General features: G+C 37.0%; 1 protein-coding gene across 1 annotated transcript; it reads left to right on the forward strand.

The window, feature by feature from the left end:
• Positions 1 to 14,575: 14,575 nt before the first annotated feature.
• On the forward strand, positions 14,576 to 21,333 carry LOC117618967 (MATH domain and coiled-coil domain-containing protein At3g27040-like). Its single transcript, XM_034348769.1, has 4 exons — positions 14,576 to 14,746; positions 14,823 to 14,942; positions 15,022 to 15,182; positions 20,530 to 21,333. The coding sequence occupies exons 1-4, from the start codon at positions 14,706 to 14,708 to the stop codon at positions 21,189 to 21,191; spliced, it is 984 nt and encodes a 327-aa protein (XP_034204660.1). The 5' UTR covers positions 14,576 to 14,705; the 3' UTR covers positions 21,192 to 21,333.
• The last annotated feature ends 1,129 nt before the right edge of the window (positions 21,334 to 22,462 follow it).

Genomic DNA, 22,462 nt, shown 5'->3' on the forward strand with positions numbered 1-22,462 from the left:
GTGGATTTGCAAGCCAAATGATGACCCTTAAGTCAAAAAATATATATCCTCATTCATTTGTATATCTTTGGTCAGCTTTTATATTTCACATATATAAATTCCTTTTATATGTATATTCTCTATTTAAGTCGAGATTTATATTTGATGATTTCATTCAATAAAACTAAGACTATTAGGGGTCGTTTGGTACGGGGGGACTGCCATGAACTGAATTAAGTATTAGTACTGTCTTGGATTGGCTTGGCCTGGCATAAGCTGGATAACACTTGTACAGCGTTTGGTATATGTTTGATTGGACTAGGACAAATTTTTTTTTTTTTTTTGAAAAGTAAGATTTTTAAATATTTTTTTTGACTTTTCTTCTCTCTCCATCTCTTTCTTCCTCTCTGCATCTCGTTTTTTTCATTTTGGACGAACCTCTCTGCATCTCTTTCTTCTTCTTCTCCTCTACATCTCTTTATCTTCTTCTTCTCCCATTTCTCTCCTCTTCTTTTGTCTACTTTTCTTTTCTTTTCTTTTCAAAAAATTTCTCCCATCTTCTCTGTTTTTTTCTAAAATTTTCTCTCCTCCTCTTCTCCAATTTCTTTCCTCTTCTCCTCCATTTTCTTTCTTCTTCTCTATTTTTTTCGAAAAATTTATCTCATCTCTTCTTCACCATTTTCTCTCCTCTTCTCTGTTTTGTTTTTAGAAAATTTTCGGTTCTCTCCTCTTCCTCTTCTATTCTGTCATCTCCTTCTTGGGTGGCTGTGGCTTGTGGTCATGGCTGGTGGTCATGGCAGGGTGGTTGTATCTGGTGGTTGGGGATGGGGGTTGTGGCTGCTGCTTGGTTGGTCGTTGGTTATGGGGCAATTGGGTGTGGTTGCTAGTTGCTTGGGTCGTCGGGACTGTTAGTCCCTCCTCTCCAGACGGGTTTAGCTAAGAACACCTAAGGAGGTGTTTTTGGTGGGCCCAGTATTAACTAATCCCATTTAAAATTAAAACTAGATGAAACAAACATGGGATAAAACTTTAGCCAAGCCAGTCCAAGCTTGCACGGTGTAACAAACACGCCCTTAAGCACTTGGTGTTTTTTTGTTTAGTTAATGTTGTTTTAAATTTAAGTCATGGTACTCGTTTTTAGTTTTAATATTATTTTACGTGTTTTTAGTTCCAATAATGTTGTTGTACGCATTGTTGTGCTCGTTTTAATTTTCATTGAAAAAAAAAAAGTTTTTAGAATTTCAAGTTTTTAACCTTAAAATATTTATACAAAAAAACTATAGCATAAACAAAATTAACAAAAATGGAAACTCAAACTTTTAGAATACATGGTTGGGAGAAAACTGTTTGAGACTAATAGTGATAATACATGAATTATTGTATTTTGAGAAGTGAAATTTTTGGGTTTAAGTCCAAATGCGTTGGGGATGGTCTTATGCTTACAACGAAGAAGCAACTTTTGGAAATTAAATTTGCAAGGAAACATAGAATTACAAGGCATATATAAGCTTATATTCCCTGAGGAGGTTATCACCCCACTCAAAGGCTCTTTATGGAAGTAATCTGTAGCCTTTGTATTGGGTACCATATTTCTCGACGGTGCAAGTAATAATATGAGGTTTCCAAATCAAGTATGATAGAATTTGAAAGAAACTTGAACAATTGTGCCAATTCGTTACGTGTAGCTACTGACGATTTACAAGACTCCAAGATACAACTCTCAATACACAGGCTCAAGGTTTGCTATGAGCACATTCATAGTCGGATATAGGTCTTCAAGTCACAAAATCATTGCCCAAAATAATAATATAAGTAGAGAAAGTATGAAAGGTGGAGGAGGAGAGAATTAGCTTGTAGTGGTGGTTGTGTTAGTATGGTATTGTATTAGTATATGTCTTATGTGGTCGTCATTCAAATGTGAAGAGGAGTGGCATTTTATAGGCATCCAAGAACATGTAACCTTCACTACATTAAACTATAAAATTAAGACATTTAATATAAAAATAAAACATACAAAATTAAATATTTATAGCCCCCATAATAAATAAAATAAAACAACCAACATAATTAAATAAATCAAAACGGTAAAATTTTTAAAACCTTTTTAAAATTCCAACATCTTCATCTCAAACTATGTTTCCAAATAGTATTGTAGCTGAGAGATTTCCTATTCATCATTCCAAGTAATAATCATATCATCAACATAGATTATTAGGGTCGTTAGTTTCCCCTCATGGTGTTTCAAAAACATAGTATGATAGGACTTGTTTTGCTTGAAACCATTGTTCTTCATTGCCATGTGAATCGTCTGAACCATGCACGAGATGACTGCTTCAATCCATGCAATGCCTTTCTTAATTTGCATAGTACACTATTTTGAGTAAATGCAACATATCCAGTTGGAATGTCCATGTACAATTATTATGTGAGTTCTCTATTCAAAAAGGCATTCTTGACGTCAAATTGGTGTAGAGGCCAATCTAGGTTGGTTGCAAGAGACAACATAACTCTAATGGTGTTAAGTTTTGCTATTGGAGCCAAGGTTTATTCATATTCTATACCATACATCTGTGTGTACCCTTTGTTATAAGTCTTGCCTCGTATCTTTCAATGGATCTATCAACATTATTATGTTTGAAGGTGAACACCCTTATGCATCTGACTATTATTTTTCCTTGTGGTAATGTCTTAAGTGTACAAGTTTGATTTTTCTCTATAGCCTTCATTTCTTCCTTCATTGCTTGAACCCACATAGGATCTTTCAATGCTTAAATTACCTTGGTCGGAATGTGGATGGCAGACAAATGATGCACAAAAGCCTTGAGGTGTTCAAAAAGTCTCTGAGTGGACACATGATTTACAATAGGATACTTCGATGTCTTGCCAATATCAAGGGAATACCAATTTGGTGGTCTTCCACGGCTCTGCCTGAAAAGTAATTGATATCCAACACAATTAGCAACTAAATTTATAGGAGCAGTAGGAGTATTTACTTCAGGGATATTCTCAGGAGATTGGTCAGCCGGTAATGTGGAATAGGGAAGGCGTCTTCAGCTTGTTCTACCTTGTCATAAAAACTTGACCTAAATCTGAAAAATCTTCCAAATATGCAGGCGATCGATCGTTGGTGTCCGGGTAATTGATCGCTTCTATACGAAGAGAAGCCTCGTGCTCTAGACTTCAAGGGGATTGATCGCTAGGGCCAGGGCAACCGATAGCTAGGGTCAGGGTTATCGATTGCTTTCTGGCGGAGGGCAATCTTGTGCTCTTGAATTCCAGGTGATCAATCGCCAGGGCCATGACAATGGATCAGTTTTGTCCAGCTACGAATTATCCCATCTTCTAGAGTGCTCCAATTATGTTTTTCACTCCATATCTCCCTCTGAAGTGGAAAATTAGAAATCGGCTCATGAAAGAACATCTCGGACTCCAAAAAGTCACATCCAAAGTGATATAGGTGTGTTGTGTAGGGGGATGATAAAATCGATGTCCTTTCTGATAGGTGCCATATCCCACAAAAAACACAACAAAGTGCACATGGATAAAGTTTTCTATTTTAATTTTTATGGAGATGAACAAATGCCACGCACCCAAAGATCAGTGGTGTAAGCATCAAAACAGAGGGCAGGTGATCGTGTGGTGCGAGCACTTGTAATCCATGGTGTAATGCCATACGTCTGGAAGTAATTTTGAAAATCATGGTTGACATATTCTCCACCATTGTTAGAGCGGAGAATCTGGATCTTGGCAGAAAAATGAGTTTCAATCTGTTTGTGGAAGGACTAAAATAAAGAAAACCCTTCATTTTTATTCTTCATCAAGTAGAGCCATGTCATGCGAGTACAATCATCCACAAACCATCTAAATCTAGAAGAAGTAGAGATAGGTGATGAACCCCAGGCATAATAATGAATGAAAGCAAAAGGAACAATACTTTTATTCATTCTAAAAGGATAAGATACTCAGTGACTCTTGGCTAAGATGCAAGTGTCAAAATCACTAAAATCAGAAAACAAATCGAGTAACAAATGTATCATATAACTGAAAGATGGATGTCCCTAACATTGGTGCCAAAGCCAAATCTGTTGGTGCTTGTCATCATATGGATGATTCACATTGTTTGCCCTTCCCATACTGAAGTCATCCACATAGTAGAGCCCTCCTTTTCTAGTATCACGACCAATTATGTCATTAGTGTGAATTTCCTGAAGAAAACAAAAATTAGGGTAAATTAGTGCACAAGAATTCAGTTGCTGAGTAGCCTGGCTAACAGACATCAATTTATTGATAGAGACAGAACAACAAAAGTATTCGAAAGTGAAAAAGCAATGGTGCCCTCCCTTGTCACATGATAAGCAATGCCATTTTCATTTGCAATACTTGTTCATCTTGGTTGGGTAGGACTCAAAAAGTCATTGGGATCAAATGTCATATGGTCAGTCGCGTGTGAATCAATGATCCATTTATTAGAAGTATGTCCTGAAAGCCAATCATTAGATGAAATCTTTCATGAAAACTTCGTTTAAACCAATTATTTAGGTTAACACAAAAGGGCAAATATGTCAACATTGGTAATGGTCCATGCATGACCATTGACCTATTTGACAAGTCCATAAATTTATGAGATAAGGAAAGTGATCTAAAGAGGTTGGATGCAAATGGACCTTTCCCTATAACTCAGACAAAAAATGTTCTCGGTCACAGGATCATTCAACTGGGCATTGACGAATCGTGAAGATCAGTACGCACTCTATCTGCTCAACAAGGAGGATGACTAGTCTCAAGTCATTCGTGTGTGGACATTGAGATAAGTATGTAAGTTCTTGCTAAGGAATGATTCACTTAACGCAATCAAACTAAGGAATCTTGTATGGAAGTTCTACTTGCATGTCATACAAGATTTCTTCGGTTGCATAAAGAAAGGTTAATCCTTAAACCTGAGGCACCATGGTTGCCTTATGGATGAATAGTCGGTCCTTGATTGTATCATAAGGTTGAGCTCATCCTTGAGCTCGATTCAAGGTAATGTTCAGATAGTCGACCAGTCCATAGAGGCTAGTGAGTGTAAGACAAGGTATCTCAACTTCCATAAGAGGAAAAGAATATTCTAAGATATGATTTAGTAATCTCCGGCTGGAGTTGGAGTGCAATTGAGAAAAAGTCTTCTAATTGAGCTCATAATGAATCATATAGCCAATAGAGATCAAGTTAGGGATTTGATATGAAATTTGTATCCTATTAAAGAGATCAGGAACATTGTGAAATAAAGAAGGATCAAATTGCATTGTAATTCCAACTAAACGGGTTCTCCTAATATATTTTATATTAGCTTGGGTAACTGTGATATGTTACTAGACGTCACTCACAGTTTGTGGAAACCTTGAGGAGATTCCGTAATTGGGTCCTCATAAAGGGAGAATTAAAAACAGGAAGTTTTTAATTCATGATCAATAAAAGAAAGAGTTCATGATCGCCCACGGCCTTGCTAATTAGAACCCAATGGATCACATACCCATAAGCTTACAATTTGGATAATAATGGCAGATGACAAAATCAATGGTTAATTAATTAATTCGATTAATTGATTAAGAGAAATTAATTAAAGAGTTAATTAATTACGTTGAAATAGAATGGGCCTAAGAATAGTTTTAGAAACTAAAGGCCCATTGGATTTTATCAAAAGGGTCTTGAGAAGAGTCAATTAGGACAAGTTGGACTAAGAGGCCCAAAAGGAAACCCACCCCCCCATGCTGTCCAAATGGAAAGAGAGGGAAAACCTTAGGGTTCTGCCGTATGTGATATATATTCACCACTTAGCTCATCTTTCTCCCTAGGGTTTGAAGTAAGAGAAAACATCTTTATCTCTCGTCCTAAGGCAAGCTAAAATCAGTCCAAAGACTAGTGTTACTAGCACCACATACTTCTCATGTGTATCATATTCATTCCAAAGAGAAGGCTTGGTGTGTAAACTTTGGATGTCACTACTTTGTGGCTTGGAGGAGAAGTATAAAGTGGATCCTACCACCATCACTTGGTGGAATACTTGGGTTGGACTCAAGTTGAGCTCCAAGGGTGAGTTTCTATTTACCTTACTCTCTTGAATTTCAAGTATGGTAGTTTGCAATGCACATCAACTCTTTGAACCTTAAGATCCTTTGAAAGGTTTTGTTTTTAGGCTCTCGGATTTTGTTTAAAGTCTTTTGTTGCCTTTCAAATGAATTATTGATAATCTAGATGTCTGAATGGACCTTGTTTTTGAGAAAAACACAATGTATTCTTCACCATCCAGTGGAGTCACTCGTATCAGAACTATGAAATACTTAACCGTAGTTACCTGAGTCACTGGGGGTCTTGGAGCCATCATCAAGTGCCAAACCTGAGGAACACAAGATAACTGGGGTTCTTATGTGACAAGAGCGACATAACCAGAACCACTAGAAGCTTATCTTATTTTTCGAGGTCGTAGTCCCTCCTACCATTTAGGATAGCCACTAAACTTAAAATAGGTTTCACAAGTGTGATTTAGGTTGGCGTAGTGAGTGCAACCACCTCCGTCTATAAAAGCCTTTGGACGAGAAGGTGCAATGGTCTTCTTCACAGGTGAGCAAGTAGCATGGCATAGGACTGCATTTGAATCGGTACAATATCAGTCGGATTCAGTGTTTGGCCTGGTCGACCAGTCGCTAAGGGTTGGCCAACCGGTCTTGTGCACTCTTTGTTGCCAAGCCAGCTCCAGTTAGTGCCTGAGTGCAAATCATCACAGCCTGTCGAATATCCTCCTATCAAACAAATGCATATATGTAACACCCTGACCCAACTAATTATTTTTGTTTTGGAAAAGTTGCATTTTACCCTTTAAGATAAGAGAATTTTGGTCCCATTTGGCTTGGAATTAAGTTCAGAATTTGAGTGACACCGTTGCGTAGAGCTCATTCTCACGAGTTTGTAGATGCGTAGTGGGCTCGATTCCAAGTTAAATCGAGAAAGTTATGGTCTAAAAACGTTTTGGGTAAAATAGTATTTTTGAAAGTTGGGTTAAAAACCACAAAACCCTATACGCACCCAACAGATTGCTCTCACTATTTTCTCTCTCCTCCCTCTCCACTTTCTCTCTCTTCCTTCTCTTGCGGTAAACAGTGACAACATCAATTCCAGGTTACCTTTGACCATCGTCCATTCAGAATTTTGCCACACCGTGTTCATGAAAAAGTTTCCCCTTCCTCTCCTCTACCTTTTCCCTCGAAGATTCGATGCAATCCTTTGTCGTAGAGCTCTAATCGATGATGCAATGTTCTAGGTTTTTCCTGCAAGAAAACCCACGTTCAAGGTCTTTAATGGTCGAATTGGACTTCTACTCAAGGTACTCAAGCTAGCCATACCCCACAGGAAAGACCATCTTAGGGTTGAGCAGCGTTGGACTTTTTTTTGAGCAGACTTTGTTTTCAAATGAGCATGATCTTTTAAATGATAACTTGCATGCATAACTAAGATTTAGTTGAATTTGGGTTATTTGATTTGGTTGAATTATGAGATTTGATAAACTCTTTATCATGGTTTTATTATGATTTTCATAAGGGAATATGAGTTTTATGGTATATATATATAAAGTATATGGTTATGGATTTAGGGATATTGGATTATACAGTTTTGCACCACTATATGTACCTCTCCTGGTTTGATATGGACGTTTAGCCACATGTGTGATCTAGATTTTGGCATGTATGTTGAGATGGGTCGCCCTTGACGGGGTGGACTATATAGCCTTTGGCGAGGTTGTTTGCATTTGTAAGACAGATGTTTAGCCATAAGTTCGATGCAAATTCTGGCATGTGTGTTGGGAGCAAAAGTACCCCAGTTTGACTGCTCATCCCTAATCACATGTTCAATGAAGATTCCGGCATATGGTCTAGTAAACGGTCCCCGTGGTGGATTGTTTTTCCCATGGTACATGTTTTGGTGTGCTGTTTATGGATATTGTGTGTGTGTGTGTGTGTGTGTGTGTGTGTGTGTATTTATTTATTTCTACATGGAAGTATTCCAGATTTGAGATTTTTTGGGTATGTGCATTGAGGACACTCTGCACAGGTATGATGATTTATGTGGTTTCATATTTGGGATGGATATTTGATTTATGGATTTATACTGTGTTTTGCAAGCACACCTTGGAAAATGTGTTATCCTTGGATTTGGGTATAATATGGATTTCTGATTATAATACTTCAAGTATTGGAATATATTTATGTATAAAAGATTTAATTGCATGGTTGGCATTATTTTCTAAAACAATGGGGGTTAGTACGTTTATTATAAGTTATGTTTTAAACTTTGTTTTGGTCCACTCACACTTTTTTGTTTTGCACCATTTAGGCTATAGCTTGACGAGATTTGTGAATCCATGTAGAGCTTTCTTTCCAGCGCACTTTGCTTCATTCTGTAGGCCTTCTTGATCGTAGTTCTTGGAACTACCTTTTGTTGTAATTAACTCTACTTAGTATGCTTTGGTTTGCCTATTAGGGTTGGATTTTTGGAATGAAGCCCTTGAACTTTATAAACATGTGTGTTTTAACTTGTGCTAGCTGGAAATTGGAAATTTCTTGTTATTACTAGTTTTAGGTGTGACTCTTTGGGAAGTGTTCTTTTTATATGGGAGACTCTGTCGATTTTTCTGTAAAAGTCTTTGCATTTTTTTGGGAAAGAATGGCTATCTAGTAAAATAGGCCTAACATCTGCCAGGTGTCGGACGATATAAGGGTTCGCCATGGGAGGGGGAATCCCCAGTAGGTATTGTCAATATGCCTGCTCCACCATGGGAAACTAATTCGTCTGGAGTACGCAGCTTCGAGCCTTGTCGAGTCGGTCATCCAATCCATCCAAAAAGGTGTAACATCAATCTTCATGGATATCAGATTCATACTCGATCATATTTGGATGATGAAAGTCGATCTTTCTCCAAAAGACTTGGAAATCATTGTATTAGGTTTCAATCGAGCCACCTGCTTATCGCATTGGGGAGACTCGTCGTTTAAGGTCGTAAACTTGGAGGTGTCGGTTCCATCAATGTAAGTTGTGGCAATCGCATCCCACACTACTTTTGCTATCAGAAATGGAAAAAATATTGCTAATAAATCTAGGCTACACAATTAATTAGCCATCATTTCACAATCAAATTCTTCATTTTGCATCGGGTGAACACCAAGTCTGTTTGAGGAGTGGTGGGAGATCTCCATTGATATATCCCAATTTTTCTTTGAGAGAGATATACATCTCAACAACTTGGGACCATAGGGCATAGTTTGTTCCATCCAACCTGATGCCAATCTATGTAGTAGAAGTTCATAGGTAATGGTCGGGGTCAGGGTTTGAGTCTGCATCCGGATCTGAGTCGAGTCGGGTTTGAGTCTGTATTAGGATTTGAGTCTGGGTCAGGGGCGAGGTCTGGTTATGTATCTTCAAAAACTGGGTCATCTGAGCGGCCAATTCTGTTAGGTTAGGTTGAGAAGTGGTGGAGGAGTTGGCGGTATTACCTAAGGAAACTTTGCATCTAATGTCTTGGAAATGAATTTGGCCACAACATATAATACATAAACATTCATAATGGTGGATTGATTATACCTATTCTAGTTGAGCTAAGCCTTTTTCATTTTAACCCAAGCATCTTATGATCTAGTTTCTTTGAGCACAAAATAGAAAAGAGAGAAATGATAAGATTTTACATTTGAAGGCTATTTATTGGACAAGCCAAGAATGAACACCTTTGTAGGAAAATGTCTTATTTTCTTATAATCTCCTAAACCCAAGACTCTAAGAGTGAAGCTTTCTACCTCACCACACCAAAATGGACTAGAAATGAAGAGACATAAAAAACCCAAGAGTGGAATGCCAAAAACCCTAACTAGGTTTAGAGTCATGTTTTGGCTTTTATAGGAAAAGCACACAAAGGGAGGGAGAGAGAGACTTTCCCTTATGGCCGGCTATGTGGGAAGGGTGGGCTTGACTTGGGTCCTTGGATTTGTGTTGTCATACAACACTTATCTTTGGGCCCAATAGATTTTAGGTATTTTGCCTTTTCCCTTTAAATCATATTTAAAGCCCAATCCAATTCCAAATGTTAAAGCTAATTTCATAATTAATTTTTAATTATGAATTATAACTGTTGAAAACAAAAACAAAAAAAACAAAAAAAAAAAAGAAAAAGAAAAAAAAGATGGCTGCATACATTGAAATTCCTATAAAATAAGATTACACCAATATTCCAGCTATGGAGCACGTGTTCAAATGGAATTACAATTCTTTGCCCACAGGTTATTTCGGCTAGAATGTTTGTGTCAAACACTAAGGCCATGGAGTGATTATTCATTTAATCTCAAACTCCTCAAAACTAAGGGCCTATAAAAGGGAGTTAGGAGGCCTGAAAAAAGAGGGGCGAGCCGCATGAACAAAGAGGAAGAGCAAGCACATAAAAGGATTCTTGGCTATGGTGACTTCTATCATCATAAATAAAGTGAGGAATCTCTCTATGGCAAGGCTTCGCTCAAAGACTTCCAAGGATATATTCAACATCCAGTACAATCAACTCAAGAGGATTCTTGGCTATGATGATTTCAATAGTCACAAATTAAGTCAAGAATCTACTCTAAGGCGTACCTCCTCTCAATTACCTCCACGACATCCAACTATGGATTGACAGCCAAGATGATTTCAATCATCATGAGATCAAGTCCTGATCTGCTCTGAGGGGAAACTCTGCTCAGACGCTTTCAGGATGAGCTCAACATCCAATTCACAAGCACCCTGTAAGGATTGCTTATCATGATGGGCGAACCATCACAATACCAAAATTGGTTCGCGGTGCCATTAAAAGACGTAAAGAAACTCCTGGAATTTTCAGGGCTTCTCTAACTGCAGTGGCATAATGGCCAAGACTTGTTCAATGTTGTTAGTGTCTGCTGAGGAGAAAAAGGAAATTAAACAAGAAAGAATTTATGAGGATGTGGTGGTGAGCCCACCATGGAGTCAAAAGCTAAGAAGGAAAGCATGTGATTACAAGCTTCTGTATGAAGCCGCTAAAACCAAAAGGGCCCTCACAGCAATTGAATTGCCTCCCTATGAAGCACTTGCTGCCAGCAAGTCAACCAAAAAAAAAAAAGAAGAAGAAGAAGAAGAAAGCCAGAGGAGGGAGAGAGAGAATGGAGCAAAAGGAAAATGGTGGGTTTGCTTTTTTTGCAAAGAGACAAAACAAAGAGGAAGGCAGCCAGCAGGAAAAAATAAATAAATAAATAAAAAGGCACTGTGTCGCACAGTGCATCCCTCTCTTGGATGATTGTGCTTGGTATACTTTGATTGAAAAAAATAAGTAAAGAAAAAGAGATTGACAATAGAAAAGGACTGCTACAGTAACAAACAGAAAAGAAGAATAGGCAAAGCAAATTCTCAAGTAAGCTTTGTATTTGGTCTCTAAAGCAAGAAGACAAATTGCTTTCTCCACAAATAAGGAAATCTCAAAGCCTTCAATATGGCCCACGGCAATGCACAGTTTGTACATACAAAGAGAGAAGACAAAAAGTCAGCAACATGGAAACAAACAAAAGAGAAAATAGTAAGAAAAGGAAGATTATGGGTATGTGGGTTACCACATGAAATCCCAGAGAGGAAGAAACTTCTTCTTCTACTTTTGATGATGTAGCAAACAGCTTGGGGTGGTATAGGAACTAGTCTGGAACAAAAAAAATAAAAATAAAAATAAAAAATTATCAAATGCTCTCGTTTTGATTTCAGGTGGTCTCAAGTTGTGGTACACATATACCCCTTCTAAAAAAAAATATTTGTGTGGTCTAATCCTATTTGAAAAAGGGCTGCCTGTTCTTCTTGTCTTCAAATTCAACAAGGAACAATTTGGCTTATTCAGAACCCATTGGGAGAACGATTTACATTTTTGGTGTGCCTTAATTAAATTTCGGGCCATGTGCTTTCCGCACCAAGTCTGAAACCCATAGGATATGGGAAAAATAAAAAAATATCATAAGTTGCTAATTGTCTTAGCAAGTGGACTCCCTGATATGAAGTGAACGTAAATATTTGAAATTGAAGCCCACCTAGAGGAGATCGTACATCCCAATCCCATATCCCGGTGAGCATCCGTTCACGTGGGCCCACTTCTTAAATATGTCAAAACCTAACGATCTCAAGCCAATATTCTAAGTTTTGGTGGCCTCAAATACAATGGACTCGTTCATTACTAGTAAAGGTGTCAAACGGGCCATGCCAAGTTGGCCCATTCCATTTAAATTCGTGCTTTTAACATTTTCGTGCTGAGCCGAGCCGGCCGTTCTGGCCCATTTAGTAAAATCATTGATCCCGGTTTGGCCCATTTATTAGATAATGGAATCTAATGTTGAATTTCCTAATGTGAATTATTCCTTTGTATGATTATCCTGATAAGAATTGAAAGACTTCTTTCAAATCTTATTCATTACTCAGTGCAGATATTTGATCAATCATATCTTTAGAGCATTCTTTCTCTTTACTGATAATAGAGATTCCTTATTGTACATTCATTTGCCTCCATGACTTTATTAAGAGCCTGGATAAACATCTTTAGGTCATGCCTTCTAAAACAGAATTGTATAGCGCCCTTAAAGACAAACAACATAGCCACAAGACATCTATGATGTCTCAGGTCTAAGAGTTAGTTTGTACCATTGCAATCTATGAGTTCTAGTTTGACATGTGAGTGAAGACTTCCATTCTAGAACTCACGTATTTGATTGCGTTCAGTGGTATATATTCCTAGGACTATAGTTGTTTTACTATTATGATAATATACCAAATATCATGGTTGAAAACAACTGATCATGCCCTTGAATAACTTATAAGTCATTACATAAGACGTCCTCCTAAGATCAATGCTCCGATACGATGCTAAAATATGAGAGAATAATAGTTGTGAAAATTTTCTGTATATTCCTCTCCTTGTAAGAGGCCATATTTATAATATAATAGAGCCTTAGAGGCCAAGTAAAGTAATAAATTCATATTTCTATTTAAAGTTACAAATCATGAATTAAAGAAAATCAATTACATTTAATACAAGAATTTTTGGGGTGCAAAAGAAGTGAATGTGGGTCCACAAATCATGCCAATAACAAATAGAGCTGTCGTGGGTTACCACGGGAGAGCTCGATGGAGGTAATAAGTAGCAAGAGGACTTTACAGGACAAACACCCATTAGGTGAGAGTCTCCAACGAATCTCAATGTTGACAAATGGAGGATCGCTATTTGGGGTTAGCCATGAGGCTCTGATACCGTGAAAGATTTTGGTAATTCTCTAACATTTGATTGATTATATTCATCTCCATAGGAGGAGGTATTTATACAAGATTGATTTATAAACCAGAGATAATATAAATGGTACAACTAATACAAAACTTAATAAACATAAAGCAATATAGTGATAGATAGTAGGTTGTTGGATTGGTGTATGACAAGAAGACAAGGGTTGTTTTGGAAGGCTTCTAGAAGGGTTAAAATCGTTTTTTGACAACTAAAACCGCTTCTAACAGTATTTGATAGAAAAGTTTAGAAGCGCTTTTGGATCATAGAAGGAAGTACCTGTTATGTGCTTTTTCAGGAAGCATTGGATTTCTTTATTTATGAAAATTCAAGATTTTCATGATAAAAGGAGCTTTTGTTAGAAGTGCTTATGAGCAGAAGTACTTCCTAGAGAAGTAATCCCAAACAAGCCCTAAGAATAAATTAAAAAAACTACTCCTCGAGCAGAAAAAATAAAGTGGCCATGGAAAGCCAACAACACGATCATATTTGGTGGAGTTGAAAAAACCAACGGAGCTGCTAGTAAACGCAAGCAAACTCAGAACCGATATTTGCAAAATCCGACAACGAAATCTACGATCAAACCAAGGCCAACAAACGCCACCAACAACAAGAGAAAGAGAAAAAGAGAAGTAGAGAGAGAAACTAAAAGGAGAAAAAGGAGAGAAACGAAAGGAGCAAGAGAGACGGAGAGAGGAAAAGGAGAGGAGAGAAAAAAGAGAGAAGGAAAAAAGGAGAGAAGAAAAGAGAGGAAGAGGAAAAAGAAGAGGAGAGAAAAAAAGAGAAGAAGAATGAGAGAGAAAGAAAAGGTTTGTCCAAAAAAGAGGAGAGAAAAGAAGAGAGAAAAGAAAAGAGGAAAAGAGGAAGAAAGAAATAAAAGTGACAGAAGATAAAGTCTACTTTGACAAAAAGGACAGCTTTACAGTATCATTTGGTTCTTATCTCGGTGATGCGTTGGATGAAATTATGTAATGTTTAACCCAAAAAAAAAAAATATATATATATATATATATATACACATATAAGGACACTGCCTCTCTACTTGCTTAAAAGGAGACATTCCTACTTTCTCTAAATCAAAATTTGGCACATATACAAAAATAATTTATAAAAAATCACAAAGAATTTCAACACACATATCAAACTGTGATTAGTAAAATAGGAGTTTCTACTTTCAGTGAAGTGAATAATGAGGAAAAAGATAAAAGGGACTTGGCGGAATTTGTAAAACCAATATGCCATAATTAAGTGACTCTCTCTCTCTCTCTCTCTCTCTCTCTCTCTCAGAGTCAGACCAGAAAAAGAAGTGACTCTCTTCCAGAGGTTTTAGGGTTCAATACAAGGATTTAAAAACAAGAATAGTTTATCTGCCAAATTATAATTTCCACTACTTTTTATGAAGACTCTCTCTCTCATGACAGAGTCGTCAGTTGGAAGGTAAGTACGTCTCCGTTATGTTATGCGTATTTATTCTACTTCATTTACAATATATTTATGGGATTGAGCTTGTTAGAATGGAGGAGGAAGAGGAGGACCTTGTGTCTGGGACATTCACCTGGAGAATCGACAACTTCTCCACGTTGAACATGCAAAAGCATTATTCTGATGTTTTCGTCATTGGTGGCTATAAATGGTAGATATTTTTTTTCTTTTTTTCTGGGATAATAATTGGTTAATATGTAGACCTAATCTTCTTGGGTTGGTTTGATCAGGCAGATCCTTATATATCCTAAGGGGAACAACGTAGTAGATTACTTGTCCATGTTTTTGGATGTTGCCGATGCTTCAACATTGCCATCTGGGTCGACCAGATATGCCAAGTTCAGCCTCACCCTGGTTAATCAAGTTGATAGCAAGAAGTCAATAACAAAGGGTATATATCTTTTCTGCTCATGACCAAGTTGTTTATTTCGAAATTCGAATTTATGCTGGATTTTTATCTTGTGGCTTGTCATTTGTTAATTTAACTTGTTAAATGGAATTTAGTGATTCTTTTTCCTACAATAATTTTTTTTTCTTGATCAGTCATGATGGTTTTCATCCATTAGTTCATAGCTCATTGTTTCTTATTACTTCCTATTGTTGTGGTCAGGCATGCATATGACTCTTGTCTTAGTTGTTTTTGTGATGTCACATGTATGTTCCTATAGATGCAAGCATATGACGTCAACTGGTGTCTAGGCATGCGAGGGCCTAAGTTGTAGTGGAAAACCAATTAGTTTTAATAAGCTTTAATGGAGAAATTCTAGCATCAACAAAATAAAATTTTGTGGCATATTTTATTCTCTACTAAATACTTTGGGGAAGAGTGTTTGGAGTTGGGGATGTCATCAGTCCAACATTTTAATTTTGACATGGTTTTAAATTTTTGGGTTGTTCCAACATAGGCCATTACAACTACGTACTATATCATACACACATACCCACCTACTTTTAAATTTTAACATAAAACCCAAACTTAAAATAGGTTGCCATGTAAGATAGATTTGTCCTAATATTATTAACTAAATTACAATACACCTTCATATTTATTTTCAAGCATGTCATTAACAACCTTAGCATATCAATCATGTCATTTCTTTTGGTTGGCACTCCCTCTAATCCATCGGCAATTTCTAAAATATTTTGAATCCAAAAAACAAATCCTTAAATTACTTTTCCAATAAATAATTTACCTATAAAAATAATATATCAATATCGGTATAGGGGTCGCGGACTGGCCATAGAACCCTATTCAATAAGTGGACTGCATTAGCTGTTCACTTTCAGGTTGGGCAGTAAAGGTCGAAGAAGGGTAATCATTCATTCTTAAAACCAACATTCTTAATACATAAAAAAGTCAGTTACTTTCGTGATTGAAATTTCTGTACATTTTTCATAAATTAAAATTAGGTGCATAATGATTTATAAAAATATAGATATATTATTTACAAAATAAAATATAGGTACTATTTACAATATAAAAAGGTTTATTTTTTATTTTTCCATAAAATAGGTACATTGTATAATTGAAATTTTTGCACATTTTTCATAAATTAAAAATAGATACATTCTTTAGAAGAAAAAATAGGTTGATTGTACTAGGTAAATTGTTTTACTAGGTACATTATTAGAGAAAACAATAAGCACATTATATAGAGAAAAAAAAAAGGTTCATTTAAAAAAAATTATTTTTCGTAAAACAAGTAATAGGTACATTATTTAGAGAAAAAAATATATACAAAATTTAGAGTAAAAATAGGTTCATTATACTAGGTATATTGTTTTACTATGTACATTATTAGAGAAAAAGTAGATTCATTTAAAAAAAATTCATAAAACAAACAATAAAAAGATGATCAAATTATTTTTCATAAAACAAGTAATAGGTGATTTATTTAAAGAAAATAAGGGTACATTATTTAGAGAAAAAATAGGTTCATTTCAAAAAATGTTTTTCATAAAACAAACATTAAATAGATTATCAAATTATTTTTCAATATAATTAGAATATACATTATTATTCATAAAACTATAATAAAATAGATTATTAGTCATATATGACAGGACCCGACCCAATTTCTACTTTGGAATTCGAGCCAAGTCCTGTGCGTGTCCGACACCTGGCGAATGTCGGGCACAAAAGACCCTTTTACCCTTCTCGTAACAAATTCTCTTTAAAATTTCCCTTAGACTTCTGCCGAAAATTCGGCAGAGTCTCCCCTGTATTTTGACCAATCCCAAAATTTTTCACCTGTTAAACAATCAATAAATCCATCCCAACAGCCAGAATGTCTCAAGTAACAGATCTCAACTTCGTTTTTCCATTAATACTAGATATCAGAACATATTCTAAAGTTTTCAAGGTTTCAAGGATTTTCTACAAACTCTACCTTACTTGATGGCGCGGAAGCTATGAATGGCCCGGTGGTGGATCCCGCGTACTTCTATGGCCTGGGGGGAAAAACAGGTTGAAAAATGTGAGTGGACAAAAATAAGGTTCTTAGAAACAACTGTATAACCATAATAACCCCCATTGTAAAAAAATAGTTAAATAAAACTGAATACATACTCTCCATTTAAAGCATACTAAACTCAAGGCATGCTATATATAAATCATATTCAAGCTCGAAAAGTTTCGCACAACAGTACTGAAATCAAACTTGTATAAAAGCTCTGTACTCAAACCTTGCATAATTGAACAAATATATATAGGTATCAATGCCTGAAAAATCAGAGAAGCTGATATAAAATAACTGAAAATCATAAGTAAATAAAGAAAACTCAAAATCCTTTGAAAATACCACCTATTTGTACCCCTGTCATATCCGTCAATTCCCTGTCAGGTTTCGGGCGCCACGCAGTCTACCCGAGCCGCAAACTGGCGAAATCAGGGAACTATGATCAGCCTGTCCCGCACGCAGATTCCTCGATGACACCAAGTCAGCTCAAGTCGCTCTGGCAGGATGCAGGGGACCGTAGTCAGCCTGATCCGCAATCCTGGCAGGTCTCGGGGACACAGAGTCAGCCGAGCCGCAATCCTGGCAGGTCTTGGGACACCAAGTCTGCCGAGCCGCAAATCCTGGCACTCATGGTCCGAGCGTCCCCGAAACTCGTGAGGCAAAATCGAGTGCACTGACATAAACTGAAATCGGACTGGATGTCCGTAGACATCGGTCCAACTGTGGGTAATCACCAAAGAAAATGGGTACGAGGTGGGTTTAAAATAAATTCCTTTAGAAAAATCTGATTAAAACTGAAATCTCAAATTGTGCTGCTATTTCAACTGATTCCAACCTCAAACTTTGTTTCTATAACTGGTAAATAAGCAGCATAGATTTATAGAACTATTACTGTACTAATCATGTTCGCAACCACAATAAGGTTTACTCAAGATCAAATAAAGAAATTTATTCAAATAAAACTCATTTATAAAAACTCATTTATATAAAATCAATATAAAATCGCTTATGAAATCTTACTTATAGAAATCCTCTCTATAACTCATTTATATAAAATAATTCATGAAAGAAAGTCCACTCGCTGATGGTCCGAGCTAATTGGACCTCTTGAAGGTTTCTTCTGCTGTCCTGTCGGGCTCCTGGTGCCTGATCACCCATAAAGATTAAATTAATAAACTGCTGACTAAAAAGAATTTCAACTAAACACCCTGCCCCCGGCTACTAGAAATACGTGCATCTCATTCTAAGTTACTTTTATGCCCACGTTAGCCCTTTCAGACATTTGGACCAGTTTTGGAAGGTCCGACGCTCAACTAAGCGATAAACTGCCAGATCGTCCGACCCGGGACCCCGTGGGTCCACGACCTCCGATGGCCAATCTGGGTTTCCCTGAAGGTTCTTTACAGAGAGGGAACCATGTTCTGCGAGTTTGGTCCAAAACGGACGGTCGGATTGGCCAAACTCGCGTTACCGCTTAAAATCCAAACCCTAGCCCCAGGGTTCGTGATTCCGGAGTATCCGGGACTCCGATTCGCAATCCGTCGAATCCTACACGATCCTGACATCGTGTACACCGACGTATCCAAAATTCAGTGCGATCCGACGATTTAACGACACTGCACCCACGGATCGCGCGATATGAAAAATTCGTTCAGGGCTCAAACGGACTCCGAATCGAGATCCGCGAAATCCTACGCGCTCGTGACGACACGAGGATCTCAAAACTGTAGAGAATTACTTCACCACCCTCACCCACGCGTCCCAGCACGCGAGGTCAGATTGGGTGTCTTAAGCGATTTCGGGTGGCCAAACAATCTCGGAACCAAGACTCGAAACTCCTACCCTAGGTAAAACACCCCATTTGGAGTCACTTTTATTCTTGGACACTCCCCAAAAAGTGACCGAAAAGAGTAGTTTTTGGCGGCCGAAGTTTCGGCCAAATTTCAAGTCGTAAATTGATCGCTTTAGAGCTAAAATCGATCGAAACCGATACATCCATCAGCTAGAACGTGAAAAATAGCTGAGAAACCATACCTTACTCGATTGATTTGGTGGAGAAACGAAGGAGAATTTTGAGCTGGAAGTTCGGGTGGATTCGGACGAACCTCCGTCGAAAAACATGGTTTTCCGGCCAGCTCATTGCGGTCCCGGGGTGGAGGTCGGTCAGGTCTTGACGGCGAGACGGAGACGGACCCGATGGTACCCACAGCGAAGATCAGCTCGGCCTGTAGTGGCCGGGCCGTCGCCAAGAAGGTGAAGGGTCGCACGGCCAAGTCGCGCGGGAGGAGAGAGAAAAGAGAGAGGAAAAACTGACTGGGGAGAGGAGAGAGAGTGGGGATAAAAATCTGACTTTTTGGCCAAATTACCGTTTTGCCCTTCGCGGTTTTTAGACCATATCTTCTTCGTTATAGCTCCGATTCGGGGCTACTCCGTGTCTACGGACTCGTTTCGCCGTGCTCTACGCAATGGCGTAAACGGAATTGCCAAATTCTTTTCCGATAAAAAAGTCAATTTTTCCCTATTAATTAATGCGAGGGCAAAATAGTCTTTTTGCTAAAAGATATTTTCCTTACTTTTTAGATATTTTCTTTCTTTTTAGATATTTTGGTTTGGGTTATTGCATATAATTCATAAAAGGAAAACAACATAATTTTTTTATTAAATAAATCAAAACGTTAATTACCTATAGATTACTAATACGTTAATGTTGAATTTAGTATTTAATTTCAAATAAGTTTCTAAATTAATTTCTACATCCATTACAACCATTTGGAGATCTTTCCAAATTCATCTTGTGTCATTAGTCACACCCCCCACATAATACGTTAATTTGTAAATAGGGGTAGTTTTGGAATCTGAAAAATATAATAAATTAGATTTTATGCTAGTTTAGGTAATTGGCTTACTTGGATCCTAGTAATCGGATTTTATTTGAAACAATTGGGTATTTTAAATAGAAAAATAAAGGAAAGGGTTGATTGAAAATGAAATTTATGGGTCTAAGCTCAATTTACTATAATTGTTGAGTAATATTGTGTTTTTCTAAATTTGTCTATAATTGAGTAATATATGTATTAAGAAAATTTCCGAAGTTAAAAATGTTTATCATCTATGCTCCAGGTGCAGATAAATGTTGGAGAGTATAAGCTATGCTAGCTGTAATTAAGGCTTATAAGTCAGTCCGAATAATTTCTTTCATCTTGCTTTATTATCTGTTCGTTCATATGCTTTGATTCTTGGTTAATGTTTTTATGATCCTTGATACATTTCATTGCACAGATGTAGAACATGAGTTTGTGGCAAATCATAATGGCTGGGCCTGGGGCTTTAAATCATTCGTTCTTCTAAGTGAGCTTTGTGATCGTGATAAAGGGTATCTTATCAATGATTTATGTGTTGTTGAAGTCAAAGTTTCAGTTCGTAATGGTATTAAGATTTTAGAAGACCAAGAAACTGGGGAGCTTATCGATTTTAGGGGCTTAGGACGAGTAGAGAAAACTTTTGTGCCATTTCTAGAGGAAGTTTGTTCGTCGTATCCTTCCTTGCTCGAGTGCCATAAGAAGAGAAGTCGTACATTTATTCAATGTGCATTCACAGCTTTGGGCAGACTCTTGCGTTTTCTGAAGACTACAAAGGCCAAGGATATAACCCATGATGCTTGTAAACGCCTTCAACTGTTATGGGAGGAGCTTGAGACCTTCAAATTTGACTTGGTTTGGCTGGAGCCTCATGTTCAATCGGTTTTGGTCATGAAGAAAAGGGCAGGAAGAGTTGATAGACTGAGAGAAGATGTGGAAATTTTGGAGAATGAAATAAAGAGGCGAAGGGATGTCCTCGCTGCTGCAGAAGTTGATCTTGAGGCAGCGAAAAGAGACTTGGCAAAGGCAGAAGAAGAGTTCAAGATAGATATGGATACTGAGCTAGGCTATCCATTACCTTAATTTACTGTACAAGTTTCTCTTGGGTGCATATTTTTGTCTCTTTGACGAAGATATCCAGTGTTACATATAATATGTACTAGTAAAACTTGGGCGGTTATGAATTTTTAAAATTTATATTTGCAACTCCTTTTGATTTTGTCCATATTTTTTTTTCGATTCTATGAATCATTGAGACTTAGCGGGTGAGACGTGCTGGGCATTAAGATAACACTACTACAAAAAGTGAAAAACACGACCAGAAAACAACGATGGTCTAAGTGAAAACCGCCGTGGTTTCTAAAAAGACGACGGTTCTAAAAACACGTCGTGTAATACCACCTTAGACAACTAAAAAAAAGGAGATTCAAATGGCTGTTCAAAAACAACGACGTACCTAATTAAACAACCGACGTCTATTTGAAACAGATTTCCGCAGTGTAAAATCAAAGCCAACAAAGAACGGCAGAAGTTATGAATCGACCGACGTAGAAATTAAAGACGACGATTTCAATAAAAACCGCCGTTTTTACTCATAAAATAAAACGACGAGGTTTTCGTATAAGACGCCGTATAATTACAAACAAATCCACGCTTTAAAATAAAAAATATCGCCGTATTAAAATAATTTACAACGACGAAAATATAAATATATCGACGTCATTATCATATAGTTCTACGACGTTATCTTTAAATTGTACTATAAAATTTAACGTCGTATTTATTCATTTTATACGTCGTACATTTAATTTAAACCGTCGTCTTAATAAGAATTTTTGTTAACAATTTTTTTCTTTGATTTTCTTATCCTACGCCGGTAGATCTACTTAATGACAAGAATTGAAATAACCACGACGGTTTATATAGAAAACCGCCGACATAATCAGATTTTTCTGAGAACCCAAGGGTTACGAAATCTTAAGAGATGGAACTCTGTTCCACATCATAATCTTAACAGATGACACAGATTTGCAATCAGAGAGACAATTTTTTGGAAGTTGATGATGTGTGTGCTTTTGTGTATCTACAAAAATTATACCTAACGTCTTTGCAAATTTGCAATCAGAGAGACAATTTTCAACGACGGTTATATTATACCTAACGACGTTTAAAAAACAAATCAACGTCGCTCAACAAATATATTACGTCGTTTAGTCTTACTTAAGACGACGAAAAACGACGACAGTAATACAAAAACAGTCGTTGTTTTTATATTCTTATTTTTTTTAAATCTGTCATCCAAAAAAGAAAATTTACATATTCCAGAACATTAATTTCCTTCATTTTAAATTTCT

This window comes from Prunus dulcis, chromosome 2, assembly GCF_902201215.1.
Source record: "Prunus dulcis chromosome 2, ALMONDv2, whole genome shotgun sequence".
NCBI lineage: Eukaryota > Viridiplantae > Streptophyta > Magnoliopsida > Rosales > Rosaceae > Prunus > Prunus dulcis.

What these genes read in the sequence shown, in the direction of transcription:
- LOC117618967 (XM_034348769.1), top strand. Translation starts at nt 14,706, where the DNA reads ATGAAGACTCTCTCTCTCATGACAGAGTCGTCAGTTGGAAG. An exon ending in ACAGAGTCGTCAGTTGGAAG is followed by an intron (nt 14,747 to 14,822) that starts GTAAGTACGTCT and finishes TGAGCTTGTTAG; the next exon opens with AATGGAGGAGGAAGAGGAGG. An exon ending in CAAGAAGTCAATAACAAAGG is followed by an intron (nt 15,183 to 20,529) that starts GTATATATCTTT and finishes TTCATTGCACAG; the next exon opens with ATGTAGAACATGAGTTTGTG.